This window comes from Podarcis gaigeae (assembly GCF_964106915.1).
Source record: "Podarcis gaigeae genome assembly, chromosome: 2".
In the NCBI taxonomy this organism is placed as follows: domain Eukaryota; kingdom Metazoa; phylum Chordata; class Lepidosauria; order Squamata; family Lacertidae; genus Podarcis; species Podarcis gaigeae.
The window spans coordinates 15,164,477-15,184,806 of NC_139679.1; the positions used below are offsets into that span (position 1 = coordinate 15,164,477).

The 20,330-nt window shown below is 48.2% G+C and overlaps 1 protein-coding gene and 1 long non-coding RNA gene across 4 annotated transcripts in view; one reads left to right on the top strand and one right to left on the bottom strand.

The window, feature by feature from the left end:
- Positions 1 to 331: 331 nt before the first annotated feature.
- LOC310839978 lies at positions 332 to 4,575 on the top strand. The gene is made up of 3 exons (XR_014561710.1): positions 332 to 2,942; positions 2,990 to 4,295; positions 4,351 to 4,575. It is a non-coding gene; the product is annotated as an uncharacterized lncRNA (long non-coding RNA).
- A 447-nt stretch (positions 4,576 to 5,022) lies between these two features.
- CALCOCO1 (calcium binding and coiled-coil domain 1) overlaps positions 5,023 to 20,330 on the bottom strand; it is a 35,873-nt gene continuing 20,565 nt past the window's right edge. For all 3 annotated transcript variants that reach the window (XM_083728875.1, XM_083728874.1, XM_083728876.1), the window contains exons 7-15: positions 19,614 to 19,704; positions 18,560 to 18,715; positions 17,237 to 17,491; positions 15,301 to 15,426; positions 13,539 to 13,634; positions 10,983 to 11,094; positions 8,868 to 9,082; positions 7,803 to 7,909; positions 5,023 to 7,163 (exon numbers count right to left, since the gene is read on the bottom strand). In XM_083728875.1, the coding sequence (XP_083585001.1) occupies positions 6,962 to 7,163; positions 7,803 to 7,909; positions 8,868 to 9,082; positions 10,983 to 11,094; positions 13,539 to 13,634; positions 15,301 to 15,426; positions 17,237 to 17,491; positions 18,560 to 18,715; positions 19,614 to 19,704 (1,360 nt within the window). In that variant the 3' untranslated portion in view covers positions 5,023 to 6,961. The remainder of the gene's footprint in view (positions 7,164 to 7,802; positions 7,910 to 8,867; positions 9,083 to 10,982; positions 11,095 to 13,538; positions 13,635 to 15,300; positions 15,427 to 17,236; positions 17,492 to 18,559; positions 18,716 to 19,613; positions 19,705 to 20,330) is intronic.

Sequence of the window (20,330 nt, forward strand, 5' to 3'; positions counted from 1 at the left end):
CAATGCGCAGCTGAGGGTTGCGAATGCTGTGGGTTGTGAACATGCATCCTGCACAGATCACATTCGCAACCCGAGTGCCCATTGTATTGATCTTGACCATATGAAAACTGACCACACCCCCATCACTTTTTATCAATATTTGCTTTTCCCACTCAGCAAAACTTGTGGCCTGCTGGCATCCATGGCTGATGTCATTTCCGGGTGCTGGCCAGGACTGATGACAGAGAGAGGAGCCAAGGAACATTGTGTGTGTGTGTGTGTGTGTGTGTGTGTGTGATGTGTGTGTTTCCCCCCAGGAACCACAATATTCAACAGACAAGATAGGCAGGTTGTTGCAGAGAGGCCGCATTTTATTAGAATAGCTGCAACATGTCATATAAATATAAATATAAATATATATATGTACACCCTATACATAGACTTGGGGGTATGTCAAGATGTTGAGGGAGGGGAGGGAGGGGTTATTGCTTTGAACTTTTCGCCATTGACTATTATATTCAGTAAAAAACAAACAAACCACTGGGTGGGGGAAAAGCAGGTGAGAAGAGCTCACAGCCACAAATGCGTCACACAATCCAAAGGTTCCCGCGCAAGCGAACAGAGGCGTCACAGCCTCCCCAAAAGGCACAGTCACTAGAGAGTCACCATCTCTGGTCATGTCCACGCCATGCATTTAAAGCCCTCCTACACCTAATGGGGAATCCTGGGAACTGTAGTTTAAGGGTTCTGGGAATTGTAGTTCCATGAGGTCAGCACTCTTAACTACAGTTCCCAGCGTTCTTTTTTTTGGAGGGGGGAGGCAGTGGCATATGAGTGCTTTAAATGAGTGGCACGGATGCGACCTTTCTCTCCAGCTGCATACAAGCCTTGCATCCTTCTTCTCAGGGCCTGGCACAGACGCCAGGAAGAACAGGCAGAATAAAATGAAGGATTTGCAACCAAAAATTAGCAGAAAGCCAGTGCAAAGCTCAACTAACAGGGGGGAGCCAGAGGGTATATTTACAGGGATGTGGGGGGAGGGATCAAAAGGGAGGGAAACTAATAAACCAAACACAATGGGACCCCAGCAAGGGGTGCAAATGTACTGCAAGGGAGATGCATGCAGTAGCAGCAGCCAGTAGGGAGTTTGGAGAGGCAAGTGGCAGGGCACCATTGAGAAAGGGCTTCTTAAAAACAACAAAACAGGAAGGAAAAAGGGCAGGGAACCAAGTCTACTTAAGGAATTATGACTGGGGAGGAGGGTCACCTCTTCATTCATCCCTTCTCTGCTTCTGGCAGTTCTCACAGAGTACAATTCCAAGGTGTAAATCTGCTATCATCAACCACCATGTGATGAGCCATCAGGGACCCTGGCCTCCAAACCGGTCTCAGAGCCCGTTGAAACATCCAGCAGAATCGGAGCATGCAACTTTCCTCATAAAGCACTGTTTCCCAAACTTAGGTCTCCAACTGTTTTTGGACTACAACTCCCATCAGCCCTAGCTAGCAGGACCAGCGGTAAGGGACGATGGGAACTGTAGTCCAAAAACAGCCAGAGAGCCAAGTCTGGGAAACACTGCTTTAAGGTATCACTTCGGGCCACTGAAGTGTTCAAAATGCTCTCCCCTCAAAAAACTAGAGAAACTAGCAGAAAGCGAGGGAGGCTCCAACTGAACCGCTCTCCCTGCCACACTAGCTTTCAGTGAGCAGGGAGTTCAAAGGTGTGATTCCCCCTACTATAGTTTAAATGGTACAGGCCAGCCACACATGTAGATTGGCTGTCAGACAACTGCCCAACAATGGGAACCAGGCTGGGAGACGACAAGGTCGTCCGGTTGGGGGGGCAGACTACTATTCCTTAACTAGCTTTGACTATCACTGCAGCTAGATGTGGGTTTTGCTCCTGTTTCAACGGAGGCAGGAAGATCTTAGGGAATAACTGCTCAACCAGAAATGGTATGTCAGGGTCACCTTTGCTCCCCAATGGCACCAATAACACACCTAACTGTGACCGTAGTGGAGATGCCTATTTTGTGGAAGTTGGGCATAAAAGAAACCCCACATGTCCTGCCCATGTCAAACCTGTGTGTAAGGTAAAGGTAAAGGGACCCCTGACCATTAGGTCCAGTCGTGACCGACTCTGGGGTTGTGGCGGTCATCTCGCTTTATTGGCCGAGGGAGCCGGTGGACAGCTTCCGGGTCATGTGGCCAGCATGACAAAGCTGCTTCTGGCGAACCAGAGCAGCACACGGAAACACCGTTTACCTTCCTGCCAGAGCGGTGCCTATTTATCTACTTGCACTTTGACGTGCTTTCGAACTGCTAGGTTTGAAGGAGAAGGGACCGAGCAACAGGAGCTCACCCCGTGGCGGGGATTCGAACCGCCGACCTTCTGATCGGCAAGTCCTAGGCTCTGTGGTTTAACCCACAGCGCCAGCCACCAGCGTCCCAAACCTGTGTGTACTGGCAAGCAAAAACACACACACACACACACACACTCATGATCATTATCTTCCTGCTGCACAATAGCCCAAACATGCTAAACCTGTTTTTTCTTAAAGAAACTGGGTTTCCTCCATGTTAAAATGGGGATCATCACAGCCATTCCGTGTGTATTCTGCGCATCAATGGTTCCCAGCTCAGAAAAACCCAAAAGCTCTCCTCGTTTCATGCACTTAGGATGGCAAAGATAGGCTGATGAATGTGATTCTGGTTGCCCAGGTATGCCCTCCCTTTCATAGGTTGGCATCCTTCCTCCACAACTTTCCTCTGTGGCTACTCTTGACTAACACCCCTCTGCTGCGGGCATCAGTCTCCATGCTCTTCTTTGCCCGTCTCATTCTCTCGAAAGGCTCCTACAGTGGTTTGGTACTGTTTCTGATGATGCAGGCTCTTCCCTATTAAAATGGATGCTTCAATAAATCAGCATATGATTTAAGGTGCTACTGGCCTCTACCTCTCCTGTAGTCTCAAACCATCAAAATGTTTATTGGGCTTTACGCCCATCAAGAAACTCCTTTTCTTGCTTCTCTTCTGAAATTTAACCCCATTTGCTATCCTTTATTCTGGAAGAATTTGTGCCAAAATGGTGCAAAAATATTCATACTTTGCCTAATTTATTTTTTTGGGGAAGAATGTAGGGGTATGGGCTGAGTAGGAAACACAACTCTGATAATCAGGACTGAGATGCCTAGTCCCCAGCTCTAATTCTGCACCCTAATTCCTTAATTTCTTTTTTAAAGCAAACCCCTAATGCTGCCCATGTTTTTAGCTCTTATTATTGCACCCTACAATAAATGAGTTGCTGCACTGTCTTTCCTGTAGTAGCCCAATCCAGCCTTTGATTCTGAAATATAAATATTTGCTGTTCTTTATTGTGGATGCAGAATTACTTCGCTGCTTGTGCATAATTTGCCCAATTTACATTGGGGCAGGGGGATGCAGACCCCCACCCTGATCAACAGCATGTGGATTCATCCTTAATTTAAAAATACCCCTTGTGAGTGAACTTCTCTACTTTTTATTCCTTGCTAAGAAAGGAATGGCTTTTACCTCGCATCACTCTAGTGCTCCTGTTCCCCCCAAAAAGTTTAAATAATATTGCTGGACTATTTTCTGAGCTTGAATTATCATGGAATAAATAACCTTAGTGTTTAGCTACTTATGCAAAGGCAGCAGCTACATTTAGGAAATATATTGATCATGTTTAAAGTGGGAGGGGAACTGCCTGGAATTTATATAATTTCTTTCCCTGGCGGTGTTGAGGCATACAGAAGGTTTTTATTAGAAGTCTTTTCTCTGCTTTATTCTAATTTATGTGTCTACTACCCTGGTTGCTTTAGTTGTTATTTAAAACAAAACAACACACACACAATGCTATATACCATATAAACACAAGCAATAAAATCTTTTGGGTATTGCTGGAGTATGGGCTATAGCTGGAACGATAAATACACACTTTCGTTCATTTGCATCCATCTGTTTGCTTTCTGCTCACGCACACTCAAGAATTAAAAGTTAGGTGAATAGAAGCCTCACTAGGCATCTGTGGCTGGGCTGGTCCTTTTCAGACTACAGGGAGGAGTGGGGAATATATACTCTGACCAGGGAAATGCCATCCTCGCTAGGGAAACGCTAGTTGTAAATCAGCCGTGGACCACCAACTCTTTACGTAGAAGGTTCAGTCCTAGGCAGGGGTCAGTAAACTTTTTCAGCAGGGGGCTGGACTATATTTTTCTTAGGGGAAATAAACGAATTCCTATGCCCCACAAATAACCCAGAGATGCATTTTAAATAAAAGCAGACATCCTACTCATGTAAAAACACCAGGCAGGCCCCACAAATAACCCAGAGATGCATTTTAAATAAAAGGACACATTCTGATTCCCGGACCGTCAGTGGGCTGGACTGAGAAGGCGATTGGGCCGGATGTGGCCCCCGGGCCTTAGTATGCCTACCCATGGTCCTAGACATCTCTAGGAAGGGGGTGAGGGGGAAAGAGAGAGATGCCGTCTGAAACCTGCCAGTCAGAGTAGACATTTCTGAGTGAGATGGACCAATTGTCTGACAACTCAGTAAAAGGCAGCTTTCTATGGCCTCGGGTGTGTGTGTGTTGTGGAGTTGGGTCCAGCTACTTTTGGGGAGGGCTATAGTCGAGTGGTAGGACATCATAAAATCCCAGGTTCAATGCCTCGGGAAAAACCCTGCCTGAACCCCTGACGAGCTGCTGCCAGTCCGTGCAGCCAGTACTGAGCTACGTGGACCAATGGGCAGACTCTGTTTAAGACAACTTCCTATATTCCTGACATGTAAATGTTGTACATGTAGGGGGCATTCTATGGGAGGAAAGTGCTCAAATCATTCAACCTGTAGTCTGGGATGCTGCTATTCAGTGTGTGTGTGGGGGGAGGGGGGTTCCTGCTCATTTGCTTCGCCCCAAAGCCCCTCTCCTTGTGAAGATATATCCTTCCCTCTCCCTCTTTATTTATTTAAAAATTATCCTATGTCAAGCACGTCTAACGCGGCTTAGAACAATAAAGAACATAACTGCAACTATATATATTTATATATAACCAGTGTTACAAAAACAAAAAAAAGATAAAGCACACTCAAAATCTCCGTAACATTCCAGCTTCGATCCAACAAAAGGGGGCAACATTACTCAGAAAAGACTGGCCAATGCAAAACAGGTTCAAAGGCCTTCTGAAAACCCTGCGGCATGCCACAGTTCTAGTGGGAGGGAGTTCCAAAGGCATGAAGCTGCTAAAGAGGAGACTCCCTTCCTTTGGGGGGGGGAGGGGGGACACAGCTCACAGACCGAGGGTGTGGACTCCCCAAGAGGGCCTCTGACTGAGATCTCAAGTATGTGGGAAGGATAGTACAGGTCCAGACCCCATCAAGGGTCTTAAGACGGGTGCATGTTATGTGTGCTATGAATCCCTTTACCACCATGTCTACAGTATGCTTCAAACTCATGGCCAAAGCCGGTTCTAAGCTTATCAGTGCAGGGATCGCAGTCATGGCGCCCAGGGGGCTTAGCAGTTCAATAATTCTTAAAATGTGTTTTGGGTTTTCCTGAACAACTTGACCTGTGTTGTTTCCTACGCTATCAGGGCCAGCAGCTGGAGCGAACGGACTTTGAGTGAGAAAGCCACCCGTGTGCGTGTGTCACCATGCATGATTGCGTGAACCTTTGGCATTCTGGTGCTCAGAGTGGAATACTGAAATGCCACGTGTCCCAGTGACTCTTCTGTCCCCAGGCTACAACTGCAGAAGGATGTGAGGATGAAGGGGTGTTTCATGTCTGAACTGCCCAACACTATGAGGCTGTGCTTACCATTTTAAGAGTGTTCTGTGGTTAAAAAAACAAGCAACCCATGTTGCACGAACAAAGAATCACAGGACACCCTTTCGCTGAGGTTGCAGTGGACCTCCGCTGAATGGAGAGCTCAGCCCACCAAAAGGTGACAACCATTCGCAAGGCCTGTTTTGGGCGGGGGCAGCCAATGCGGTGCCTTCCAGCTATCGCTGTTACTGTAATTCCCATCACCCCTCATCACTGGCCAGGCTGGCCAGGGCTGATGGGAGTTGGAGTCCAATGGACAATGCCATGTGAACTACCCCTTTGTTATTGTTTCGCCAGGATGAGCAAGAAGAGGAGAGTCAAGAGGCCTCTGAGTTTGCCAGGGATTGACGGCCCCTTTTTCAAACTTGCTTGCCATCGCAGGATAACTGGCTGTGAGTAAACAGGGTCTCATGAGGTGTAGCGGGGGGTGTGTGTGTGTGCAGTTTTTCCGAGGGCACAATTTGCTCCTCACACCGCCCCTGCCAGCCCTGTGCTGCTTTGCGAGTCTGATCCCATATCCCAGCCTCACAAAACAGCAGAGGGTTGGCAGGGCATCAGGAGGGCACAATGGGCATGGACCATAGGGAGCCTGCCTGCTCTGCTGCGCCCTCCTCACGCTGCCCCTCCAGCCCGCACCGGCAGGGTGGCATGAGAAGGACACAACAGCCATGTGCTCTTGGGTCCCAGCCTTGCAAAGCGAGGGTGAGCCTGGGATCAAGAGGTGCAAGGCTGTCTTTCTCACACCACCCTCCCTGAGCCGCTCTGCAAGGCTGGGATCATCGGGGCTGGCGTTGCATTGGCGACGAGGCTGGCACATTCTGCCCCCCTTGCACACATGTGCCTATCCTGGGTGTCATGAAGACATGCTTTTAACTTCTGAGCTAACTAACCTTGCTGCTCCTAATGCAAGTTGACTCTGACCGTGGAGAGGGTGTCCCAGGAAGTTGGGAACCCCTTGCTACCACCTAGCAGCTGAAGCCACCCTTCCTGGGGCAAAGCATTCCTCATAGCAATCTCACTATCAAGGGAGAAGGAAGGGACTATATCCCCAGCCTGGATCCCATGGAAGAGAGAGGGGGAAACAGAAGGGGCATGGTGGTGGTTGGGAGGAAGGGGGTTTGGGGAGGGGAGAGACAGTTACTCAAAGGTGAAGGGGTCATGGGTGCTGAAAAAGAAGTGCCCGTCAACATGTGTATCCAATGTTTCCTTGTCGCTCTCGGGCGGGAAGCGCTCGTGGCAGATGGGGCACTCCTTCCAATGGGCCGGTGAGGGCAGGTCTAAGGGAGAGACCCCCATGCCGCAAGCCCCCGGCTCCGACATCTGCCGCCCTGTCAGGCCACTGCAAACAGAGGGAGGGAGAAAGAGGAAACAGTGCAAAATGAGCTGGTGAAGTGCTACGTCATGGAACTGGAAATCTGGCAAAATGATGTCCTGGCTGGGTTCGGAGTGGAGGTGGTTGCTTTGGCGTGGGGCTACAACAGGGTTTCGCAATCTTAGGCCTCCAGTGGTTTTTGGACTACAGTTCCCACCATCCCTAACCGCTAGTCCTGCTAGCTAGGGATGATGGGTGTTGTAGTCCCAAAACAGCTGGAGGCACAAGTTTGGGAAACCCTGGACTACGCCATGCAAACCCACGGTAGAGTAAAGAGTCTTGAAGCTTGCTGCAATAGCAGACAAGGTGCATGACTCCTGGAGATGCTGATGGGGCCGTCACGTTAGGTACAGCCCCATTTTAAGACATATGCATGCACACACCCTATCTCAAGGTGCTAACTCACTAAGAGCCTGTACAAGCGGGTCTGGGAAACCTGCGGACCTCCAGATGTTGTTAAGATTACATCTCCCAACATCCCTGAACTGGAGCTCCATAGCATCTGCAGAGCCACAGGTCCCCCCCCCCCCACTGATGTACAGCCCTCTCTCTGAAAAGGGGGAACTGTAATCAAAATAGACTCCGGAGCATCCTAGCTTCCGTTACCTGGCCACTTCATAGAAGCCGCTGCCCAGCTCTGGAAGGAGCAGGTTGGTTTCTTCACCACCGCTCTGGGCAGCTGCCATCAGCACTGCCTTCTCGTCCTCAGCCTCCTAAATACAGAATGCAAAAGTAAGGAGCGGTACAAGCAGGCCTGGCTTCTGCCAACCCAACGCGGTTCAACCCCCAACTTCCTTTGCCCATCACTGAGGGGAAACAGATGATGGCATGCCTAGGTTGGCAGGGGAATCTGTCCTGGGTTCTCTCTTGTGTATGTGAGCAAATGAGAAGCCACTAAAGGTAAAGGGACCCCTGACTGTTAGGTCCAGTCATGATCGACTCTGGGGTTGCGGCGCTCATCTCGCTTTATTGGCCAAGGGTCGTAATCCAAAGAAAAGGACACACATTTCAGGGTTTGACGTGGTTGTAATAAAAAACGGTTGTACAGTGGTACCTCAGGTTTCATACACTTCAGGTTACAGACGCTTCAAGTTACAGACTCCGCTAACCCAGAAATAGTACCTCGGGTTAAGAACTTTGCTTCAGGATGAGAACAGAAATCGTACTCCCAACAGCAGCAGGAAGCCCCATTAGCTAAAGTGGTGCTTCAGGTTAAGAACAGTTTCAGGTTAAGAACGGACCTCCGAAACGAATTAAGTACTTAATCCGAGGTACCACTGTCATCCAAAACGGTTGCAAACCAAGGTACCACTGTATGAATATACCGCCTAGCCCTAGTGGGGAGGAAAAGCAAGTGGGAGGAGGGATGGAATGGAGTGTTGTGGCGAAGGGCATTGCTTGCTGGCTGGCAGTGAACAAGAGCAGTCTGCACTGAAACAGTTTATTTCAGGTTCCACTTGCGCTAGCTAAAATGGGAACTTCTGCATTCTCTAACACGCCCTGCTTGAGAGCCTCCCAGGAGCATCTAACTGGCCGATGATTAACACAACACACTAGCTAGATGGAGTTTTGGCCACAACCAGCAAGGAAATTCTTCAGTTCTTAGGTTTGGCCAGATCCATGACCTCCCCTCAGCTGATTTGCACCCATCTCTGCCTCCCAGGGCCTCACCGAGTCGGAACTGGAATCCTCGGGCAGCTGCTTGATCTGATTGGCAATGGGTGCCGGCTGGCTGATCACCACGGTGTGAGCGGGTCCCCGGGCACAAGGCGGAGTGGTAGTAGCTGCCCGGTTGTCACACAAACTGTAGGACCCGAGCTGCGCAGGCAGGCGCATGTCCTCGGGACACTCATCCTCCGAGTCGGACAGCGGCGAGTCCAGGGAGCCTGGGAGAAGGGACAGGAGAACAAAAACACACGGTCAAGGGAGAAAGTGTGTGTGTGTGTGTGTCAGAGTTACCGTATTTTTCACTCTATAGGATGCACCCGACCGTAGGATGCACCTTGTTTTAGAGGGGGAGAACAAGAAAAAAAAAATCTCCCCCTCTCTGCTCAGCGCCCCTTCAGCGAAGCAGCAGGAGAAAAGGAGCCCCTTCCATTTCTCCTCCCGCTTTGCTGAAGGGGCTCTGCGCAGCTCTCCCTCTCTGCTGAAGCCAGGAGAGTCTTGCTCTCCTGGCTTCAGCGAAAGGAACCCGAAGCCTTCGGAGCGCAGTGTGAGTTCCCACTGAACTCCAAAGGCTTCAGGCGGCTATCCCTGAAGCCTGGAGAGCGAAAGAAGAAGAAGAAGAAGAAGAAGAAGAAGAAGAAGAAGAAGAAGAGGAGGAGGAGGAGTTTGGATTTGATATCCCGCCTTTCACTCCCTTTAAGGAGTCTCAAAGCGGCTAACATTCTCCTTTCCCTTCCTCCCCCACAACAAACACTCTGTGAGGTGAGTGGGGCTGAGAGACTTCAGAGAAGTGTGACTGGCCGAAGGTCACCCAGCAGCTGCATGTGGAGGAGCGGAAACGCGAACCCGGTTCCCCAGATTATGAGACTACCGCTCTTAACCACTACACCACACTGGCTCTCAAAAAAAGCAACGCGTAGCCTCCGGAGCGCGGAGGGAGCACTCCCTCTGTGCTTCGGAGGCTTTGTGTTGCTATCGCTGAAGCCAAGGAGCCTGCATTCACTCCATAGCATGCACACACATTTCCCCTTAATTTTTGGAGGGGAAAAAGTGCATCCTATAGAGTGAAAAATACGGTAATTTTCCTAGAGAACAATGGTGCAATTGATGCCAGGTTGTGGCTCCAGAAGCAAATCCGTCTCTCTCTCGAATAATTTATTTTAGGATGCAAAATTAGACCAGGCCGCTTCAGGGACAGGTGGAAAAATATCAGGTGCTGGGTTGCTTAGACGCCAAAAGATTAGATGCTGGCCCTCAGGAAAACCTTTAGGGCAGGCATCCCCAAACTCGGCCCTCCAGATGTTTTGGGACTAAAATCCCATCATCCCTGACCACTGGTGCTGTTAGCTAGGGATGATGGGAGTTGTAGTCCCAAAACATCTGGAGGGCTGAATTTGGGGGTGCCTGCTTTAGGGGAGGGGTCACCCAACCTTTTTGGACCAGGGGGCATATTTTGAATTCTGAGCAGCTGGAGGCACCAGTCACAAAATGGCTGCTATGAGAAGCTGTTGCATAATGCAACATGGTTGCCACGGGCAACGCATAACACAAAATTAGAGAAGCCTTTTCCGTAATTGTACTTCCATATGAGAAAAGGCTTAACTTGTTGAATTTCTTTCTTAAAATTAAGAGAGAAGCAGCAAAAGTGCATTAAATGGGAGGGGAAAACACCAGCTCTTTAGGACCCTGGAGATTCCTACTGGCTGGTGGCCAAACAATTTATTCATCAATCATAGCTGTGGCTTCATTATTGGCTAAATAAACCAATCGGCAGGAGCAGCCAAGCTTATTCATTTCATAGAAACTGCTTAGAAGGGTATCCACATGTTCTACTTCATTTCTAGGGGGGCTAGAGATTTCCTTAAAAAAATAAGGAGAAAAGCTTAGAGTCTGGGGCCCCTACTTAGGCCCTTGGGATTTGGGGGCAGGGCGGTGGTGGTTTGGCACTCGGGAATGCTGAGCTAATAGATGTTTGGGTTTCTAGGATCTAAAGAGCTTTCAAGTTGTAAAAAGAAAATTAAATACTTTTTTTTTTTTGCCACGACACTGAGTGGAGATGGGGATTGGTACGTATAACTGGGCATGCAAAGCGAGGCAGGGTGGCGTGGGTGGGAGACTGACCAGGAGTCTCTGGCGCTGCCTCCTCTTCATCGCAGAGAATAGATTCACTCCATTTCTCGTCAGCCACTTTCTCCAGACGCTCTTCAAGGCGTCGTATGTATACCAGCAGCTCCTGAGGGGCAGGGAATCGGGAAAAGGTCAGCACCAACTTCCAGAAAGAAACCGAGTAGGAGGTGTCACTCCACCCACCTTCTGTTAAAGACCCTTCCCATACACCTCCCACATTCTAGGTTCAAGTTCTACTTTATTGTTGTTGTTGTTGTTGTTGTTATTATTATTATTATTATTGCATTTTTTAAAAATTACAGAGAAAGCATAAATTAAGCATTACATCCAGATATCCAAAAAGTAAAAGCAAAAAATACAAAAGAAAAGAAAAAATATAGAAAGAAAATAAAAATAAAAAAACAAAAAAGGAGGGGGAAAGAAAATTGATACATAATAAAAAATGAAAAAGAATTAGTCAAGAACAAAATTGTTCAAAAGATGCAAACACTAATTTGAATGTTCTACAGGTTCTCAGAAAGAAATACATTTTAAATCCTTCTTTTCATTCTGTCTTTACAGTCACTTTCTTTCTGTTCCAGAAAACTAGTTTGAATCCCTGCTATATTAGTTGACTTCCCTCTACCTCTTTGCGGCTTCAACACTTCTCTTAAGTGACAAATATTCTGTATTCGTGTATTAAAACCAGTTTTTCCTATTATATCTATGAAATTAATCTAAGCACAACCAAATATTGCTTTTGGAACCATATTTTGTCAGGTAGTTTTTAAAGCAATCCCATTCCTTTTTTACCTTGTCACCTGAGTGATCTTTTATTAATTCTGTCATTTTGGCTAGTTTGAGGTACTCGCATAACTTTAATTGCCACTCGTCTTTTGTTGCTTTTAACTCACTGTTCCACTATTTCCTATTAGCATTCTGGCTGCTGTTGTCGCATGAAGAAACACTCTTTTATTTTCATTTGGGATGCTAATTGTTAGAATTCCTAATAGGAAAGCTTCAGGTTTCTTTAAAAATGTGTGTTTTAGTATTCTTTTTAGTTCCTCATAGATCATGTCTCAAAAATTTATTAAGGGACATGTCCACCACATGTGGAATAAGGTTCCTTCGTTTTGTTTACATCTCCAACACATATTGCTGTTCTTTTTATTTATTTTTGCTAACTTGGATGACAATAACAGCAATATGTGTTGGGAGATGGAAACAAAATGAAGGAACCTTATTCCACATCATCATAATATTATTAATAATTGATTATTTATACCCCGCCCATCTGGCTGGGTTTCCCCAGCCACTCTGGGCGGCTTCCAACATAACACTAAAATACAATAACCTATTAAACATTAAAAGCTTCCCTAAACAGGGCTGCCTTCAGATGTCTTCTAAAAGTTTGGTAGTTGTTGTTCTCTTTGACATCTGGTGGGAGGGCGTTCCACAGGGCGGGTGCCACTACCAAGAAGGTCCTCTGCCTGGTTCCCTGTAACTTGGCTTCTCACAGCGAGGGAACCACCAGAAGGCCCTCGACGCTGGACCTCACTGTCTGGGCAGAACGATGGAGGTGGAGATGCTCCTTCAGGTATACTGGACCGAGGCTATTTGAGCTTTAAAGGTCAGCACCAACACTTTGAATTGTGCTCGGAAACGTACTGGGAGTCAGTGTAGGTCTTTCAAGACCGGTGTTATGTGGTCTCGGCGGCCGCTCCCAGTCACCAGTCTAGCTGCCGCATTCTGGATTAGTTGTAGTTTCCGGGTCACCTTCAAAGGTAGCCCCATGTAGAGTGCATTGCAGTATTCTAAGCGGGAGATAACCAGAGCATGCACCACTCTGGCGAGACAGTCCGCAGGCAGGTAGGGTCTCAGCCTGCGTACCAGATGGAGCTGGTAAACAGCTGCCCTGGATACAGACATGTCCCCAAATCAAGTTCTGTGTTCAAGTTCTAGCCATGGGCTGTGGGCAGCATCCAGCGAATGTGACCCGTCAGCGCAAGCATATCTGCTTGCACAATGGGACTTTCCCCTCTCCTCCCCCCACACTAATGCCATACCCTTCCCAAAAGGGGCTGCAAGGGCAACCCCTAGAACAGAGAAGTGGACACGGAGCAATGGTTCCAAACTACAAGAAAGAAGATTCCACCTAAACATTAGGAAGAGCTTCCTGACAGTAAGAGATGTTCGACAGTGGAATTTGCTGCCAAGGAGTGTGGTGGAGTCTCCTTCTTTGGAGGTCTTTAAGCAGAGGCTTGACAACCATATTTCAGGAGTGCTCTGATGGTGTTTCCTGCTTTGCAGGGGGTTGGACTCGATGGCCCTCGTGGTCTCTTCCAACTCTATGATTCTGTTCTATGATTCTATGATTTAGGGGGGGTGCGAGGGCAAGGAGTTCCCCTGTGCAAGCGTAAACCCTCACGCAGAAGGGGGCCACGATGTCGTGCAACCTAGCAACCGATATAACCTAGGACGCCTTTCCCCTCTTTCTCAAACTTGTGCTTCCTGGTTGCTCTCCCCTTTTGCACCTCTTCTGCAAGCTTTCCGAGACGGCCTCTCACCAACCTGCTTTTCGGCTTGGAGCTGCTCTTTCTCCTTCTGGGCAACCTGCAGTGCAGCTCTCAGCTCCCGCAGCTCCCGGCGGCTCTCAGAGACCTGCACCTGATGGGGCAAAAGCGAGAGTTTGCACATTCCAGAATATTATTCCACCCCCCCCCAATAATATTTATTGAATTTCATACAAACACATTACTTCAATAAAACAAAAATAAGAAAAATAATAGTAAAAGAAAAAAGTGAAATAATACAAACCTAGCAAATAATAACCAAGAATACAGCCACATACACAAATACAATAAAACTTGATTAGTTAGTTAAGCTTCCAACTTCATAAACATATTACTTGACTTCCTCTAATCTCTTCCATCTGAATTGAATGTAGCAGTTTTGCAATATCATTATATCAGTTATAATCAAATTTCTTAACTTTTCTTATTGTTCTATTTCTCATTTATTTATTTAATCCTAATTTAATCCTAGGCCTATTTTGTTTTTTCAAGTAATTACGAATCTTTAATGTTGCAATATTTCTTCAAATAATCTTTAAATTTCTTCCAGTCTTCTTGATATTCATCTTCTTTCTGGTCGCGGATTCTCCCAGTGAGATCAGCCAGCTCCATAAAGTCCATCATCTTCATCTGCCTGCACATCCCAGAATATTAAGGCAATGGGTGGGATGCAGGGCAGGGCAGGTGGTGAGCCAGGGAACTGGCTGTGGAGCCAAATATCCAATCTGCAGAGTTTTACGCATCCCTAAGGCTTCGGCTGTTTTCAACTATGAGCCAGACCTCACCCCTCTCCAACAAATGCCCCCTAAATACCTGCTGTTACGTTCCTCCTGTTGGGATCTGACCCTCTTTCCTTCGATTTCAAATGTTCGGGAGCGAGTGTCAATCCCTTTGGAGCCAAAACAACAGCATCCACATAAAAGAGGGAGGCGCCAGCAAACCTGGGTGATGGGGACCCCAAGGCTTGTAGAAGTACAATGGTTTTTTGTTTTGTTTTAAAATTCAAAAACCCCTAAAGGGGAAGGCAAGAAAAGCTTCCCAAAAGAGTACAGTGGTACCTCAGGTTCAGAACTTACAGTGGTACCTCGGGTTACAAACACTTCAGGTTACATACGCTTCAGGTTACAGACTCCACTAACCCAGAAATAGTACCTCGGGTTAAGAACTTTGCTTCAGGATGAGGACAGAAATTGTGCTCCGGCGGCAGCGGGAGGCCCCATTAGCTAAAGTGGTACCTCAGGTTAAGGACATTTTCAGGTTAAGAACGGACCTCCAGAACGAATTAAGTTCTTAACCCGAGGTACCACTGTAATTCATTTCGGAGGTCCGTTCTTAACCTGAAACCATTCTTAACCTGAGGTACCACTTTAGCTAATGGGGCCTCCTGCTGCCGCGCGGTATCTGTTCTCATCCTGAGTTCTTAACCCGAGATACTATTTCTGGGTTAGTGGAGTCTGTCACCTGAAGCGTCTGTAACCTGAAGCGTCTGTAACCCAAGGTACCACTGTATAATGTATCTGATGCGGGCTTTGCAAATTGGTAAGGACACTGCGTGGTATTGAACCAACCTTGACTCAGAAAACACACACGGAAATTAATGGACCTGAGTTGGTGACACTAACAATAAACAAGGGCAAGTAGTTTCTACTGGCGGGTGTTAGTTGCTGTATAATGAAACCATCAGAACTGAAAGGGATTATTATTTTTCTCCTGCCCAGGGCAATGGGGACCCCCCCAACTCCCTCAGGGCCCCAATTTACCAGACTGGAGTCACGTTCCTGTGCCAACTCCAAACGCAACACCTGGCGCTGTGCCCGCTCTTCTTGCAGGCTCTTCTCCAGGCGCAGCACTTCGGCGCTCAGCTTCAGGATCTTGTCCTTCTCTGCCTGCCGAGACCACAGGGTTGCACTGAATGGGTGGGGAGGGGCTGGATGGGACTCCTCCCCACCCTATGCCCATCCCTCAACGCAGCAAACTAATCATGCATTAGTTTTGGAATCATTTTGGAGCGTGTATGGAATCCACAAATTGGAGGGGAAATCGTGCCAACATTTAAAACACACAGTTCCAAAGTCAAATTCAAAGACGTGATTTCTACAAGTAACACGGGAGATGACAGAATGTCCCTCCCATTCATTCCCTGCATTTAAAACGTAGCTTTAGTTTGCAAATCAGATTGTCTAGTGCAGCATACTTGGAAACGTTTATTCACATCTCCGTATGCCTTATAGGAAAGAAGTAACAAATATTTCATGTTTGAAAAGACAGAACGCCGAGTTTCCTGATTCCCTACCTTCACCCTGAACACTGGCCTGCCATCAGAATCCCTGTACAAAGAATGACTGACTACCATCTTCAAATATCTCAAGGACTGTCACATGGAAGAAGGAATAAGCTTGTTTCCTCCTGCTCTGGAGGATAGAACTCGAACCAATGGTGTCAGGCTACAAGAAAGGTGATTCCGACTAAACATTAGGAAAAGCCTTCTGACAGTAAGAGTTGTTCGACAGGGGAACAGTCTGTTAGAATTCCTACTTCATGACTGCAGTCATGGGATTTTTGTCTTTCACATGACGGTATATGTTTTGACTCCACAGAGTGGGAAGTGATGGAGACAGGATGGTTGTGTTACTGTGTTCCATGAAGTGGGACTATTGTCCTTTGTTCTTTTGCTCTTTGCTGCCTGATGCTAGAGAGAGAGGGAGCCATGTTGCAGTGCTCCGTGTGTGTTTATATGTAAATAAAGTAGATTAGCCAAAATGCTGAGTTGCTGAGGTCTGTTACGCAACTGTGCAGACTCTGCGGATTCCTAAGTGTGCCGGTGTCGGTTGGCATCGGTCGCTGTGATGTTTAGGCAGAAGAAAGCTTTTGAAGCTCCCGAATGATCGACCAGGAGGGAGAGAACATGCCAGTCGGGCATGTGTCTCTACCAGGGTCCTACTCGTGTGTAGGCCGAGCTCCTGACACGGAGGCTGTGGACTCTCCTTCCTTGGAGGTTTAAAAGCAGAGGTTGGATGGCCACCTGTAATGGATGCTTTAGTTGAGATTCCTGCATGGCAGGGGGTTGGACTAGATGACCCCTGGGGTACCTTCCAACTCTACAATTCTATGATTGAATCTGTGTATGCTACGTTCCACTTCATCCATGGCACTTTACCCCTTTTCCCACTAAAAACAGAAGACAATGCTGAATGCGTGCTTGAAGCAGGTAGCAGCTCTTGGGCCAAGGATACTTCCCTGACCCCCCATCTCTGGCAAGGGACAGGCTGAGGCTCTCGCCAAAATCTCACGAGATCTCATGCACTCTGCGAGATCTCACTGGAACCTGTCGTGGTCACTGCTGCTTTGCAGGTGCCACCGCGTAACCCAGGTAAGGGAGGCTTCAGCAGGCGTGGGGTAGCGGCAGGAAGGTGGGGGTAGCGGCAGCAGGGTGGTGTGGCAGCTCCCCTCTTTGCCTCAGGTGGCAAAATGGGACGCAGCGCCCCTGATCACCAGTGTCGTTGCAACTTACTGAGATGGAAAAGGGAGATGTCAACATGGTGCAAATGCACCGGGGAACAAACTCAGAACTTTCAAGGGTGAGTTTGCACTGCGCTGACCTTCATCCTCCCTCGTCTCCCTCCCGGGAAGCCAAAGTGATAGGGTTTATCATCAGCTACTAAGCACGACTGGGGGACCTGGGTGGCTCAAACAAACCTCCATGCTCTGCAGCAGTGTGGCCTTCTCCTTCCACCACTGCCCTTTGCCCTCTTTCCACTTGAGAGTCATGTCAGCCAGCTTGATGTTGATCTCGGCTGCCTCCAGGCGGCTCTTGTGCAGATCGGAGATGGTGCGGTCCCGGATGGAGGCCACGCTGGCCAACTCTTCCCCCAAGAGAGCCACTTTCTGCTGGCTGGCAGCCAGAACGTCCTGTGTGGAGCGCAGCTGTTCGCACAGAGACTCCATCTGCACCTGAGAAGAGACAGGATGGGGCACGGGTGGGACAAGGGAGGCAACGAGGGGATGCGTGGGTAGGGATGAGCCCATATGACCTCCCAGAATTCTCCATGCTACTTTTGGGAAGGGTGGCAGCTCAGTGGAACAGTATTCGCTCTGCAAGCAGAAGGTGCCAGATTCAATCTCCAGGTAGGGCTTGGATCATATCCCATCTCAAACCCTCAAGAGCTGCTGCCAGTGTAACTAATGTGTGGGTTTGTGGATTGGGGTTTGATGGAGTGGGGAGGTGAAGTTCTCCAATAGGCTTTCCATGAATCTTCTCTTCTGACAAAGATGGACTCACTTCATGTTGAATGGAACTGTTTACAGTTGGTTTCCATTGGTGGGTGAAGTGGGCAAAGAGAGATAGGACTGGAAGGAGCAGGGGGCCAAGCTTATTGCTTCCTTCAACAGTTTTTCCGGGTCATGTGGCCAGCAGGACTAAGCCACTTCTGGCAAAACCAGAGCAGTGCATGGAAATGCCGCTTAACTTCCTGCCGGAGTGGTACCTATTTATCTACTTGCACTTTGACGTGCTTTCGAATTGCTAGGTGGGCAGGATCTAGGACCGAGCAACGGGAGCTCACCCTGTCGCGGGGATTCAAACTGCCAACCTTCTGATCAGCAAGGCTCTGTGGTTTAACCCACAGCGCCACCCTTTACCCCCATTCTAGAGGAGCTAGATGAGCGCCGCAACCCCAGAGTTGGCCACGACTGGATTTAATGGTCAGGGGTCCCTTTACCTTTAGAATGGCAGTGGGAGGGGAAAATTTGAGTGCCCACTGCTTTATTTCATGGTTACATTCATATCCTGCCTTTTCCTGCAAGGAGCTCAAAGCTACATATGCGGTCCTCTCCCACTCCATTTATCCTCACAACAACCCAGCGAGATATGTTGGGCTGAGAGACAGTCCCTGGCCCAAGGTCACCCAGCCTAGCTTCATGTCTGAGTGGGGATTTGAGCCCTGGTCTCCCAAGCCCAACACTGCCTTGGAGACAGAGTGCCTTGCTGTGGTTCAGAATATTCTGCTGTCCGGCACTTACAGTGCGGCGATTAGCAGCTGTCAGCTTCTGCTGCAATTTGCTGATGTCCTCCTGCAGCCCCAGAGTCTGCGAGACCTTCTCCCCATGGAGGGTCTTCGCTTCCTGAAGATCAGAGGCCAGGCTGCGGCTCTCCTCTTCTGAGGCCTGCAGCTTTACCTGAGAAGGAGAAAGGAGGTCATAGTCACAATGTTGAGGCTGCGATACTTGCTCTTCCACTGACTCAGAGTTCCTACTCTCTGATTTGGTCTACTCAAGGACGTCATTCCCTTCTGGGAAGCCTTTTGGGGTCAACATCCCAACGGCAATAGGGCTTGGTGAGATCTAGTTTTCAACACTGTGATTTATCACCAGCTAAACAAACCAATATATCATGTTGTCTAAAATAAGAATGGAGTTATGCAGACGCGAACAGTAGGGCTGGGTGATATTTGGTTTCCAACTTCGTTAAACATCGCAATAGTCTCATTTTTAACAATGTCTGGAAAAAAGGATGGAGCTGGTTTTCAACTTTGTGATATATCGCCAATTAACATCACGATATACTGATATATTACAATGTCTGAAATAAAGATGGAGCTATGTAGAGGCATGGGCTGGCGTCACAGTTTTCCCACGTTGTGATTTTTGCATAGCACACACAAAGATCATGTATTGCCAGATCAAAAATTATGAAACCAATATCATTATATGGACTTGTAACCAGTTTTGGATGTTATGTTGGTCACCTCTAACACAGATCCTGATTTGCGATATATTGCCAGGTCAAAAACTATGAAACCAATATATCAATATGGAGTTCAAATCGGTTTTGGATGATATCTCGATATATCGCCCAGCCCTAGTGGGCAGGTCCAGAGGCAAAGAACAACTGACACAAATTTTACCTTTGTGTAGTAGGCTAGCACCCCACTCTGTCCAGGGAAGCAAGGATGCATTCTAGCCAGGCAGAAACACTCAAGGGCCAGCGAGGGGTGTGGCCTGGAGGGAGCTCTGAGGGCCAGGCAGAGAGCCCCGGGGCCACATTTGGCCCACACGCCTGAGATTTAGCACTCACCTGGTACTGCTCCTTCTCCGCATTCTCCTCTTTGAGCTGGTTGTGAATCTGCTCCTGTTCACGCAGCAGAGACTTGACAGTATCTTTCATTCTGGGGCCCAAAAGGAGAAAGGAGAGGGTGGGGTGAGAAGCAGTGGACCTACTCAGCTTGTGGGCCAGAGTATGAACCAGGCTGAAAAAAGAATTAGCACCCTCTGAAGGACTCAGCTCAGTTTGTAAGCCATAGTGGAGGCCGCCCACTGTGATGGTGGGCAGGTAAGCTTAGGGAATTACATGTTAAGGTGAAGGTGACCCGGAAACTGCAATTAATTCAGAATGCGGCAGCCAGACTGGTGACTGGGAGCAGCCGCCAGGACCACATAACACCGGTCCTGAGAGATCTGCATTGGCTCCCAGTATGTTTCCGAGCACGATTCACAGTGTTGGTGCTGACCTTGAAAGCCCTAAACGGCCTCGGCCCAGGATACCTGAAGGAGCATCTCCACCCCCATTGTTCAGCCTGGACGCTGAGGTACAGCTCTGAGGGCCTTCTCGGTAGTAGCGCCCGCCCTGTGGAACGCCCTCCCATCAGATGTCAAGGAGATAAACAACTACCTGACATTCAGAAGACATCTGAAGGCAGCCCTGTTCAGGGAAGTTTTTAATATTTAATGCTGTACTGTTTTTAACACTTGATTGGGAGCCGCTCAGAGTGGCTGGGGAAACTCAGCCACATGG